This window comes from Psittacula echo (assembly GCF_963264785.1).
Source record: "Psittacula echo genome assembly, chromosome: 1".
Lineage (NCBI taxonomy): Eukaryota > Metazoa > Chordata > Aves > Psittaciformes > Psittacidae > Psittacula > Psittacula echo.
The window spans coordinates 152,007,528-152,021,545 of NC_137735.1; the positions used below are offsets into that span (position 1 = coordinate 152,007,528).

Consider the following 14,018-nt stretch of genomic DNA (forward strand, 5'->3'; position numbering starts at 1 on the left):
TGACCTCACACTGTGCTCATTGTTAAGATGGTAGCAGGGATGGGCAGCATGGGGTTTTTCAATGAAAAAAAAAAAAACAACTGTCAAGTAAAATATCTATCATGGTTTCTCTATTTTCTATGCTTGGCTTAGAAAGAAACTATCATGAGTGGACTGTGTTACATACCACACCAGGAAAAATCACAGGTGCTGCCTGAGAGAATAATCATTCCATTATCTAATAAATACTATTTATTGTGAAGGGGAATGAAGGACGGATTCAGTTTAATGCACAGAGTAAGGTTTGTTCCCCAGGCCAGACACATACTTCCTCTGTGAGCTGGAAAGTTATTTAATCTGTCCTGACTCATGCTCAGTTGTGAGTATGAAGGGTAAGGGAGCTGCTGAGAAGATGTTATGAATATCATGTATCTGTTTGTTGTTACACTGCTAGCTCTAAGGCAGTGATAAATCAATTCAAGCAGTGGACAGCAGTTCTTTCTCAGAAAAGATGTTAACAGGTTCAGATGATTCAATTACCAGTACTCCAACTGGCAATGAAAAAAAAAAACCCCAAACCAACCCCAAAACAAACCACTGCTCCGAGAATCTGTCTGGACAAGATTCAAGCAGGTAAAATTGGAAAAACAGCTTTGCTGGCTGGTTACACAAGAGTCATGGAAGCACCTAAGCCTCTGGTTGAGAGATTTGTTTGTAGAAGTGATCCTACTGTAACTCAATAGGGAATCATTGCTGAATATCTAACACATCATAGGTCTCACATTTTGGCCATTGCTACTTAACATTTTTGCCAGTTATACTAAAGATAATGTGACATAATTACAGATAGTTTGCTAATGACAAAGAGGATGATTCAATGACAGACAGTAGCTGGGGTTGCTTTTTTAGTTGACTAAACAACATAAAATGTGTATTAACTACAAACGTACAAACAAAATATGTACTAACATGTAAATATATGCTCACATCTATGCAGGAAGGAACACAGGCTGAATTCACAAGGACTTCATACTGAAAAATAAAGTAGTTTTCAATCTGCTGGTAGGTCTAGCTTCCTCATACAGCCACATCCTAAAGTAACAAGGGCTTCATTTCTACTCCATAAAACCCCCAAAATAATCAACCAGGTACTAGAGGGAAGGTTATTACTTCTGTTTTTAACCTATTTATGGCCACGACAGAAATACTCTCTTGCCCCATTTCTTGTGTCCATAATATAAGGAGTTTTTGAAGTGTTCACAATGTAAAGTATGCATGTAGGGTTTCTTTGTGCTTACACAGACCAATACAGCGCATAGGTTTTCATAAAGGACTACAGGAAGCATCTGGTATTAATCCATCTCTCACACTCTTTTAATTTGAAACTTAGCTTTGCCTTTTGATATCAAAATCTATGTTCCATCTACTGTGGGACAACATTTTCTCCATCATGACTCTCAACTTCACAGTACAAAAAAAGTCTGCAAAACCCTTTACTTGACCACATAATTGATGGCATTTCATATGCTGAAGTTTGTTTACTACTATGTATAGACTCATATCAGTTACAAAACCATACAGGAGTGTTAGCAAAGTGAACTCAGAGGAAAAGCCTCAATTTGTCCCATCAGCATAAAACAATTCATTTCCATAGTGAAATCTGACAGCTTTGCCTCTGCATAATGTGGCAACATAACCCTGTTCTCATATTCAGAGCCAACATGTGCAAACATCTCTCAGGATGGACTATAACTAGGACTAAACACCTAAAATTAATACAGCCAAGTGCTATCCCTTGTTTAATTGAATCAGAAAGACTGATGCACATCATTTGGAATGAACATGAACACTGGTTCCAAGAGGTAATTTAATGAAAGACAATAGGTCTCCTGAGCGTCTTTGTTGGTAATGAGGGTCATAAAGGTACAGGGAATGATTTCAATCACCCACTGCCCATCACAAAATTACATATAATTTAATAACAAAGTAAACAAGAATATAATAATGTCAGCGCAATACAAAGTTAGCTTAACAGCTAACTAGCATTTTCAGCTTGCTAGTCAAAACCATGCCCTCAGAGATGCCCATATATGCTGCTCTAACTCAAAAGCAATTTGAATTGAAACTGAAGCATTTAAAACATACCAAAAGACAGGCAAGCACTTTTACTCAGGGTTAGGAATACAAGTAATAGTATCTACTGCAGTTAAATGCAACTACAGTAGAACACATTCACAATCAAATTAGAGTCAATTACAAGGATCCTGGCTAGTTTAAATACTTTAAATGCTCTAGTTTAGTCTAACTAATGAATCTTCTGCCTTTACAAAAGGTGTACATCAAAACAGCGAGAAAGATTATCTTGTGTTTAAGAGAAGTGCCTGAAATACAGGCACTTGTATAGTTCTCAACTCTTGTAGTCAGCAGATCTAAAGGAGTTTGCAATCCTGCAACCACTCACAGTATCACAATATGTTAGAGATTGGAAGGGACCTCAAAAGATCATCTAGTCCAATCCCCCTGCCAGAGCAGGAACACCTAGATGAGGTTACACAGGAATGTGTCCAGGCGGGTTTTGAATGTCTCCAGAGAAGGAGACTCCACAACCTCCCTGGGCAGCCTGTTGACTCCTATGATTCATTTCCAAAGCCAGGGGCAATCCTTCTGTATTTGGCCGGCAATGCTGAGCAGAAAAAGTGTCAAAGCTGGTAGTTGAAAAGACATGTATGATAAACTGATTAAAGAAAACATCATCTATCTTTCACATAAGTTAACTTATCAGGCACTCACAATGTAAGAGTGGTCCTCCCATCCAAACTGAATGTTTACAGTAGTCTTGTCTGGTTAAACAAAACAGTAAAATTTGCAGGAAATTAGTAAGCACATACTAATATGTATCTAATACATACTAATTTGCTTCTTTAAAATGTGATCAATCTCAATTCTTCTTACTTGTCTCACCATTGCTAAGAGGGAAATGTAGCCATATGACAGCTTTTCTCCTCTTCCTCATTTTGATTACAGGGATAATAATGTCAGTGGGATGCTTTAACACAAGAAGTCACATTCAGCCAAATTCCACCCAAAATACCTGCTCCCTTTTCATAAGAAAGGCAGGGTTACAGAACAGTTTACTGACCTTCATGTCACAAATTTCAATTGCTTGAGTTTAGACAGACAAGCAGATTCCAGGAATACCCATTTATGTCCATAGCTCAACATGTACTGTATATAGGTGGAAAAGTCCAAACAACAGAAGGGAAGTAAATAATTAAGAAATACTACCTAAGAAATACCTATGCATAGTCAATAATTGACTCATTCTACTAGCAAATCATCTATGTTTCTTGGGAAGGTGTTGTGACTGGTTTCTGCATTGCCCTCAGGATTGAAGCCCAGAATGGAAGTGCTTAGACAGGAAAATCCTTAGGAAAAATGCTTATTGGCTAAGCACATAAATAGTTCTACTTAAGCATGAGGAATAACTTCTTTACAGTGAGGGTGACAGAGCACTGGAACAGGCTGCCAGGGGGTTGTGGAGTCTCCCGCTGGAGACATTGAAAACCTGCCTGGACGCGTTCCTGTGTAACCTGCTCTCGGTGGCCCCGCCTTGGCAGGGGGGTTGGACTAGATGATCCCCAGATGTCTATTCCAACCCCAACCATTCTGTGATTCTGTGAAAGCATAATAATGTTACAGAATCATGGGTCTGATTTTACTTAACACAGGGGTGAAATCTTAATTCCTTGTCTGAGGGCACATAAAGTTTGACCACCTCATTCAGTCCTGCCAGTGTTACATGCAGTTTTAAAAACACACATCCATTCATCCACTTCTGTCAAGTTAATGGTAATTTGAAAATGACATAAAAATATTTAAGTTAGATATTACTTAGAAAGTAATCCTGCCTTGTAGAGCACACTTAAAGTCGTATGCCTACCTCGTACAATGCTGTGCCAGCAGGAGCCTGTTTCCTGCATGATTTGCAATGTATCTCACAGTAAATGAACCCAAACATAGAAACAGGGATGCTCAAATTTATGAGAGGCTATTTTCCCTTTTTCATTAGATGACAAAATAAATTTTTTAATATTCTCTGAGTAAAACTTCAGACTTTCAGGAAAGTCTGAGGAAATGCCATTTTTTTTTTTTTTTTCAGAGAGCAATGTAGTAAAAATTTCTTCTCCATTCTGATTTGCTGTATTTTTTTCCTCAAGATTCCCAAGTTTAAAAACTATAGACTGTAGGAACTCAAGAATGTTTTCCAACTCCAAGGGTTTATGGAAGGGCAACAGAGCTATGCTGCATTACAGGTAGACAGCCACCACCATACTGGATTCATATCAACCAGAATATGGAAAAGTAATTATTGCAGAGACCAAAACCTTTGTGAAATAATGCTAACTGTTCAATGATGAACGGCGCCCTTCAGAAGGAAACTCCCATTCAGCGTTTGCCGCGTCCAAAGTTACAGAGGAAGCAGCATTACTACAAAGAATAGATACTGGTCAAAGAGTTCATGCTTGCTGTTTGGGTGCCCGCTTTCGAAATGGGTTAAAACCAGCTGGTGGGAAAGCTTTCGGATTTCAGAGGGACGCTGCTGCTGACGAGGAAGGTACCCGGGACCCGACTGTCCTTTTGTTGTAGCCCTGCCTGTGTTTATCTTCTCGAGAAAGGTTCACTCTGGCTTCGCCTAGAGAGAACCAAAATCGCCTGCGTACGCACAGAGCTTGCGAAGGGCACTAAGCAAGCAAGAACTTCACCATTCCCAAGGAATTCCTAGTTGTCTGCCGTGCTCAGCGCCCATCTCCCCCGGGAGACCCACTCGGCGGGAACGGACTCCCCCAACCGCAAACGACGGGCGGCGAGACTGAGAGCCTTCACTCCCACTCTCCACCGCTGCAGCTCGGCCCGTCCGGGCCCGTCCGGTCACGTCCCTCCCCGCCGGCGCTGACCACTCCCCTCGGCCCAGGCCCCCGCATCGCCCCCTCCCCTTCCCGCCGGCCCAGGGCGGTGTCAGTGGCACAGCGAGGAAGGTGTCGGGCCCCGCTCAAGCCCGGGAGGCCAGACCCGGGCTCGCCGCTTTCCCCACCCCCGGGCAGTGTGTGCGGAAGCAGCCTGACGCGCGGCGCTGGCGCCCGGCATTGTGGGAGCGGGGGGGCCGCGGCGGCGGCGCGGGGCAGGGGAAGGGGCCGGAGCCTTGGCTGACGGGTTCCGGTGTCGGGCGCAGACGTGTCGGCCGGGGCCGCGGAGCGAGAGGCGCTGCCCCTGCGCGCTCGTAACAGCGCCCGGCCCGGGGCCGGCCCGGTGGCGCCATGTCCGGGACCAGCAGCCCCGAAGCCGTGAAGAAGCTGCTGGAAAACATGCAGGGAGACCTGCGGGGCCTCAGTCTGGAGTGCCGGAAAAAATTCCCCCCCGTCAAGGAGGTGAGGGGCGGGCTGGGGGGAGCGGCGGTGATGCTTTGGAGGCCCTCACTCTCTGTGGAGCCCGGCCGGAGCGGAGGCTGCCGGCGTGCCCGAGCCCCGGCGCCCTCCGCCGATCCCGGGGAGGTCTGTGCTCCATGGCCGCGGGTTGGCGAGCTGTCTGTGCTCAGACGTGGTTTCGCCCGTCGTGTCTGTCTGGGGGTTGTTGACTCTAATGCGTTACCGAGGCAGGGGCCTCGGACCGGGCTAGCTTACCCCGCGGAGTGGGGCTGGGGAGACAGAGCATCTGTTGACAGGGGCAAGATGGGAACAGCTCCGCTTCGCCCCCAGCGCTCTCCCGGGAGAAGAGGCAAAGTTTGGCTTGGCTGTCTCGGCGTCGCCTCACGGAACTCCCAGCGGCGGGCTCGGTGCCGAAGGTCTGGGCGCCCCGGCAGGCCGGCAGCCTGAGGGTGCCTGATGGGCAGCGCGGCGGTGGTGGCTGCCGGTGGCCGAGTAGGGGCAGCCCCTCTGGGGGGGAACGCCGCGGGCCTCTCAGGGCGCCGCCAGGTCTGTCTCTGACCCATGTAACGAAGGCACACGGTTTGTGAAGTGTGGCTTCCGACTCGGCGAGCCCTGTTCTTCGCTGTTGCACATCTGTGGCTGCTGGGATTAACTGTGTATCGCAGGCGATGGGTAGCGTACCCCGTGTTTTTGGGGTTATGTGGCTTTCCAGGGGGACGGTGACAACTGCGGAAGCCTGGCAAGCACAGAAGTTTAGGTTACTTTATTCTCCCTTTAAGAAAAAAACATTAATAAACTTATGCCAGTAGGATTGTATGTTTCATTTTTCAAACCTCAGTTTTACTCTGTGTGCAGTTTGAGACTTCAGTAATCTTGATGAGCAGGATTACTTTAATTGAAGGGCAGTCAGTTTTTCTCTCTAATTGAAAGTATCCATTTTAACCGTGTGTTTCTCTAACGTGTTTACACAGTCAGTTTAACTTTCATTATCAGTAGTCTGCCGCTTTCCGTTTTAAAAAATGTGGGGTTTTTATGCAATAGTGGAAGGGGAATATGAATATATCAACTCAGATTAAGCTGCAGAACTAGAAGGGGGCCTTGGAAAACGTGGTAAAGACTGTCAGTTTGGGAGAAAGGAATTGTTTATGTAATGCGACTTTAGTTCCAACTAATGGTAGCATATTCAGTGTTGTGTGAAGTAGTATGCACTTTAACAGATTAATTGAAGCTAATGATTGTGCTTGTTTTGAAAGGCACGAAGTGACACACTGTAGCAGAGCATGGTATATACGATTGTAGGTTGCAGAGGAATGCCGGAGTGTTTGAGAAATGCGTGTGGTCACAGAAAAAAAAGAGGAGGTTGTGATCAGCCCTGAGAAATTGAGTGTAGTAACATGTAAATAAGAAAAAGCTGTGGTCAGTGGAACAGAAATCTCTGTGTGTGTTTTGGAGGAAGGCGGGGGTGCTGTTTCCACTTTCTCCTGTGTATTACTGTGGGACTCTGAGTAAGTTGTTTGGTCTCTGAACAAGTTTACCCGCTGTGTTAATGTTTACTTACTTCAACATCTATCTACAAAGGAGGTGGACAGGGTAATTTTTAAGCCAGTATTTTGAGTAATATTTCATTGCCACGCTGAAGCTTAGAGTAACTACTGTATGTACAGTTCTTGATACTTGTTCAGCATGTTTGTTGTATTCTTGTGTAAGTACAACTTTTGCATTGTTCTCTTTTACATCTCAACAGCAATTTTCATAGCTTCCACAAAGCTTAACACAGTTTTCCACAGTTGCCTGGAGTTTGGGTGGGTTTATGGAATAGCACTGGAAGCTGTTTTTAAGGAAGTGGGACTCTTTCTGCTGGCAGTTGTGGTCTTAATAAGAGAGGTCTGAGGTGAGAGCAGTCCTACAGTGGAATGTGTGATACAGCCAGCGGAAACGATCTTGCTTCCTCACTTCTGGAAGCCATTTTTTTTGTTCTAGTTTCAAAGGAAACTGCTGCCCTTTTCTGTCAAATCTCAATTGCTAAATAGGTATTTTAATCGCATGCATTTGGTCTGATCATGATTAGATTTGGCTAGAGTGATCAAAGGAATAGCATGTTATTCTTACTGATTTGGAACAGCACCAGCTTTTTAAACCATGTCTTAACACAGGCTTCTTAAAACAGATTCTTAGTACTTATAATCTCACTGTTGTACTTACAGTGTAAAACTAGACTATCTTCATCACATGCATTGTAACTTACAGGGTTATTTTGCAGCTGATGTGTATGCTTCCGTGTCACTTAATAAACTTACCGTACTGTGATAGAGGTATTGAAAAACTCCTACGCCAAAATTATGAGCTGTATCATAGGTTGTTAGATTGTAATTGTTAGATTTGATGGCTACTCTTTGAAGGTAAACTACTCCTAATAATATTTAAAATTTCTGATGTAATATAAAATTTTGCTCACAGCTATTCGTCATCAGCCATTTCTAAAATGATTTGTGTTTTGGGTTTGTTTTGTTTTTTTTTTAGTTGTTTTTGTATTAATACTGTTAAGAATTTGCAAAATGAGTTTACCCCATCTGTGGGGTCCTGCAGACTGTGAGAACCTCAGTTAAAAGCTGGAAGTAAGATCTTAAACTCTTACTGGAAATGGAACTTGGAATCCTTTGGTGTTTTAAGCACGTTCATATTTTTCTATTTTTTTACTTCTGAGTCTGCAAAGCTTTCTTAGTAGGTGACATTTATGTGGAAATCATGTATTTGTAAGTCCAGTCACTTACAATAGTGGATTATGAGGTTTTTGCTGACTTTCTGATATCTGTTCAGAAACACTGAAATTACTCAGTTTCTCCCAGTGTTAAGCTTATGACACAAATATGTGGCAAACTTCCTTCCCCTTAGTTAGAGCATTTAACTAAGAAATAACAGAATGTGTTGTTGGGTCCAAAGCAGTCCACTCATGTCGTTGCTCTGTGTGGCAGTAATACCCAAGTAGGATTTTCCTAGGTGGTGTCACTACCTAAATGAGGTGTCCTACTACCTAAATGAGGAATGGGAGCTGTAGAAAGAATCTGTGGGTTTGAAATCGTATTGCTGGCAATGTTTGGGGATTAACTAACACGATAGGTTTATTTTTCTAAAGGGTGTAGCAAATACCAGTTACCATTAAACTTCAGACCCATGTCTGTCTGTTGCTAGGTAGATTTTCTGTTTGATACTTCCTCAGATCAGCACCGAATACAGAAGTATACTAAGCATGAAAGCTCTGTGCTATGACCAAGGGGTGATTAGTCTGTGATATGCCAAAACTGTTTATGTTGGGAGATGTATATATAATAACAATGCTGAAAAATGTATTTTCACAATATATTTCTATTTCCCAGTTAGAAAAATAGACAGCAACCACAAATGTGATAGAAGCTCTCAGGGCAAGTGTAAATTAAACAGTGTCTTTTGGAGCTTGAAATTTCAGTCTGGTACAGGCATCAGCCATGCTCATGTTATCTTAAGCAGTCTGGCATTTCTCCTAGTAAACAATACTACATTGTCTTTATTTTTTCATTTTTAATGCTATCAGCTTTAAGATATGCTCTGTACTAGAGAGCACTGCAATGCTTCTAACTCTGGACTGAATTGCATGGCACCCACATAGAGCTTTATAAACTATTTTAACTGGCTAGGGACTGGACTTCCAGTATTCCATGCTGGGTGTGCTGGTGCTGCTCTCCTTAGTAAACTGGAGTAAGAATTTTGTTTTACTACAAAACTGAAAATAGTTCATTGTGCTAAATAAGTTACCTCTTGTTTCTTATTACTGAATGAAAATACTGTTCTGTAAGTTGCATCTGATTTGGCAAGTTTATTTCACTGCATGAGAAGGCTTAGAAATACAGAAAGGAAATATTTATAATTAGTAGAAATGATGGAGTTAGAGGGAAAGTAAGTATGCCCAAAAAGTTCTTCTCAGCCTGAATTGCAGTTGTGTGTAACTTGTTTACACAGATCCAGTCCAACAGTCTCAGCTTTCTAGTAGGCTTGTAGTCTCTGTGTTGACTCAGGTTATTTTCCTTGACTTTTAAATAGCAGTAAAAACAAAATGTGTTTAAAAAAAACCCCCAAACAACAAAAAACAACCAACCAAAACACATGAGCTTCCTGCACAGGTAACAGGCACGTTTGTGCTGGTAGGAGAGGGGTGGAGGGCAGGTGGGGTTGAGCAGGCAAGGACCTTATCCTTCCATTACAGGGTCAGCTTGGCCTGGCTTGTACCCTGCACAGAACAGGGCGTGCCCTCTGCTTTGCAGTTGTGTAATGGGTTGCAGGTGTCTGTGTGTTTTAGGATGTTGCTGCTGCGGTGATTTGGAATAGTAGGGCTGGAAAAGAAGTAGTGTTCAACTTCCCTCAACCTGGAATCGCAGCACAAGTTTAGCTTTGAATACTTTGGTCAGTGCTCTCATCAGACTCTTGGAAGATGGCTTTTGATTGCGTCTCTGCTGTTTCTTTTCCAGATCTTTGTTTGAAACAGCAGCACATTGCTTTTGTTTAACTGTTTGTGGAGTTGTGTATGCCTTCAGCATACAGACGTATTTTTGAAACTATTGTAAATTAATTTGCTGTATCTAGGAAAAGTAATAGAACCCAATTTTGCAATTATATTTTCCTTCTTTTATAAATAACTTTACTTGCAGCAAGTAGCCTTACAAAATTAAAAAGAAAAAAAAGTTCAAGAATACAGATTTAAGTGACTTCGGGATAAAGCAAACTTGAAATTATTTAATTACAATAGAATTGATATGGGCTAGTTGGGCCAAGAGATGGGATTTGCCTTTTCTGACAGGCTATCTGTTGTGTTCTGTGGACTCAGGTGTTTTTTTTATACATCTCTTCCTTTGGAGTTCACTCCTGTCTGCACTGAGTGACATACATCAGTTTCATGCCCTGGGTTAAATCATTCTCGTTTTGGAATAATGTACTGATCCTGAACATATCTTAGGGCTAATGCCAGATATTAGTTGGGAATCTTGTCCTTTTAGGGCGCATCTCTGATGTCGTTGGGTAGTTCTCTGAAACTAAATATGAGAATGTACGGCAGAATTTAAGCATATGTTAGAAAGATACATATCAGGTAATTTGGTTTGTAATGTCAATCATTAGGATTCCTAACGCAAGTGTAAGGAACAGTTAAAGTGTGAATATTAGCTGTTTGTTCTGTAACAGTAATAATATTTCAGAAAAATCTGTTGAATGTTGTGCAGTACACAAACTGGATGAGGCTAAAAATGAAAATAACATGCTGAAATGCCTTGTGATTTTGGCATTTGAGTCACTTGATGTGTTACTAACACTGAGTGGATTCTGAGAGCTATGCATTCAGGCTACTCTAGCGGTAAAAAGATGAGCCAAATGGATCTGGCAAAGAACAAACCTTTGTAGATACTCCATTTTCTCTAGGAGTAATCAAGTTTTTGGGTATCCTGCTTTATTTTTGAATAAAATGTATTAAATAATTCTGATGCTATAGCATATGGGGAACTTAACCTACACTGAACTTCTCAGGTTGGTTAATTTTCAGGTGTTCACAGTGTTAGTTCAGAAGGATGCAAATACTGTAGAGCTTTCTGTTTGCTTTAAGGGGTATTCACTAATATTTTAAAGGTCTTTTGAAATAGAGAAACTGTGCTCTGTAAAATGTATATTGTCATGATCAGACAGCTTGCACTCAAGCATCTGTTTTGTGCATGTGACTGGAGATTATTCTGTAGCATTCTTTAGTTGCCACCCTGTAGCTGAACCAGTAATTTGAAACAAGTGATCCCTAATATTTCCTACAGTGTTTTTTATATTTCCTGATCTTTACCATTGGCTGTGTCCGCTAGCTTCGTGTTTGGAATCCCATCATTTTACAGTGGTTTTTATTCTATATTGATCTGTGTACAGTAGTATTCTTTTAAAAAGTATGTTTTTAAAAGTCAGCTGTTATGTTTCATGGGGACCTTCACCTAGTTAAATGTGTTCAAAGATTTATTATAAATCCTGGCTTTCATATCATCATTTTAGCCTTTGATAAGAAATGTCATGTATTCAAAAATTACTCACATTGTGCACACAGACTATTTTCTCCATCATGTAACACCTTGCAATTTAATGAATGAAAAAAATTGACCGAAATTTTCTGTATGTCAGTCTATCTGCAAAGTTTTCAAGTTGGCCTTCAGTGCAGTATTTACGTGCCCAGCTTAGAATGTCTTAAGCTCCCTTCATTGATTGTGCAGGCTCAGTTTGCTATGGAAATATCGTCAGTAGAGCCTAATAGCTGTTCCAGAGGTCTTGTAGCGGAGGTTGATTCACTCTGTCACCTACACATTAAGTGTTCTTGCCACTTGAGATAAATTCTTCCTTGGCTTCCAGCAGCTGGTCCGGAAAAGCATGGGTCTTCTGCTGTCTGCATGTAGTTGTCTTGGCTTCAGGGGCCTAAGCTTAGACCTCTGTATTGAGCCCCTACTAGCGGGTCAGCTGAATTAGCTTAAGGAGAGGCTTTAAGAATTAAGGAATATTCATTAGAGACTAAATTGCCATTGTAATAGGAGTGTTAATATTTAAATTGGTGCATCTTAGTCTCTGATTTAATCTCCATCTGCCTCCTATAGCTTCCTGAAGATTATACGGGAAGCTTGTAACAGAAGTTAGGAATTCTTGATTACTCCAGTTCCCAACTAGTGCCTAGTGTCGACTTATTTCTTTTTACCAGGTACCTGCAAACTATATAAATGCAAACGCATTATACGTAATATAGTACAAACTACAGGGTATACCCTGATTCTGTCTGACTGGAAGAGAGAAATATAACTGAAGTTTGTTGCTAATTGAGTGTGTTTCTTCTCTATCAAGTCTTGGTTAGCTTTATTTTCTTTCTGTCAGGGCTGTTCAGTAATGAGTTGTTTTATTCATTCTGATTTGTTCTCTTGATTATATGTGATGGTTTTTCCAGCTGATATGTAATGTTTTGACTGTCAAATAAAAACTCCTGATATTAAATATTGGTATTTCATTATCTGCATCTGCACATTCACATGAAGTGAGGTACCTCCAGAGGCAACAGCTCTTGAAGCCGTTTATATGCCACTGCCACCTCTCCTGGCATTACTGACGATTAACCTTCAGGATTCTGAATTGGCTGCTGATACTGCAAACTGACAATTTCAGAAGATTAATGGACCAGAGGAATAGTCACTCCTGTCAAGTGAAAGAGTGTTTTTAATATGAGGGCAACTATATTATATGCACTAAAACTGGAAGTGAACAAGGTTATGTGTTTTTAAAAAACAACAAACAAAACCTGCAATATCATAAATCTTGAATCGATGGGGAAAATGTGTAATACAGTCAGTTAATGCATTTATTTTTTCCTCAAAGCTTTGGAGCTCTGGTAATTGAGAATGGCACCATGCTGGAGTAGAGTCAGGCCTAGCAAGAAGTGTTGTTGTGCCCATTGTTAGGATCAGAAGTGTACTCTTATTTCCTTCGTTGAGCACAAGTGCATCATGATGTAGAATAAACCAGAGCAGTTTTACTTCTGTCTCAGGTAAAGTGTGAACAGCTGAAGAAACTACTTTATATGTGAATAGAGACTGACTGCTTGCATTTCTTGTCTTTATATGCTAAATAAATGTGATGCAAACAATATTAATTTAAAAAAAGTTAATCATGCTGTTCGACAGTTCACATAAATCACACTTTTTTTTTTTTTTTTTTCTTCCCCCGAAAATTGGAAAACAAGCTGGTTTTGTGTACAGTTTTGTGATAAAGTGGTTTACCAAAATACGATTTTCAATTTATAGGAAAATTACTACCATTTTACCATTATTGCAAAGATTCTGTGGAAGAAAAATCAGAGCGAGAAACTCGTGCAGGAATTGTAGAACATGAGGTGATTTAAAAGGAGCATTATTGCTTTCAGTGTTCCCTGCTTTCATAGAATCATAGAATAGTTAGGGTTGGAAAGGACCTCAAGATCATCTAGTTCCAACCTGCCTGCCATGGGCAGGGACACCTCACACTAAACCATGTCACCCAAGGCCTCATCCAACCTGGCCTTGAACACTGCCAGATACAAAGCATTCACAACTTCCTTGGGCAACCCATTCCACCACCCTCACAGTAAAGAACTTCTTCCTTATATCTCATCTAAACTTCCCTTGTTTAAGTTTTAACCTGTTACCCTTGTCTTTCTGTACTTGTACATACATCCAGGATGGACCACACACCTGAACATTGTAAACTGCTTTGTGTTCGCTACTGCCTCCTTGTAGGAAGCTTTGGACTTTAACAAGCCCTGTATCTTGTCTTCTTCAGGCTGAACACGTGCAGCTCTTACCGCATCTCCTTATCTATTGTTCTCCGTCCGATAGCTGTCTTGGTGGACCTCCACTGGACTTGCCTCTACATGTCAGTGGCTTTCTTGCACTGAGCAGGCTAATTCTGGACATGTTACTCCAGCAGCAGTCCCACTAGAGCCAAAGAGAGGGAAGGACTCCCTTTGTGCGGCCTGCTGCCTGTGTTCTTGCTAATACACCAGCATGCGGTTGGCCACCTTTGTTACAAAGGCTGACTGCTGGTGCTTAGTTC

General features: G+C 41.7%; 1 protein-coding gene across 6 annotated transcripts in view; it reads left to right on the forward strand.

Annotated features, from left to right (window-relative positions):
* The first annotated feature begins 5,182 nt into the window (after positions 1-5,182).
* Positions 5,183-14,018, forward strand: part of MON2 (MON2 homolog, regulator of endosome-to-Golgi trafficking) — a 73,410-nt gene continuing 64,574 nt past the window's right edge. For all 6 annotated transcript variants that reach the window (XM_080621987.1, XM_080621988.1, XM_080621989.1 and 3 more), the window contains exon 1: positions 5,183-5,405. In XM_080621987.1, the coding sequence (XP_080478113.1) occupies positions 5,295-5,405 (111 nt within the window). In that variant the 5' untranslated portion in view covers positions 5,183-5,294. The remainder of the gene's footprint in view (positions 5,406-14,018) is intronic.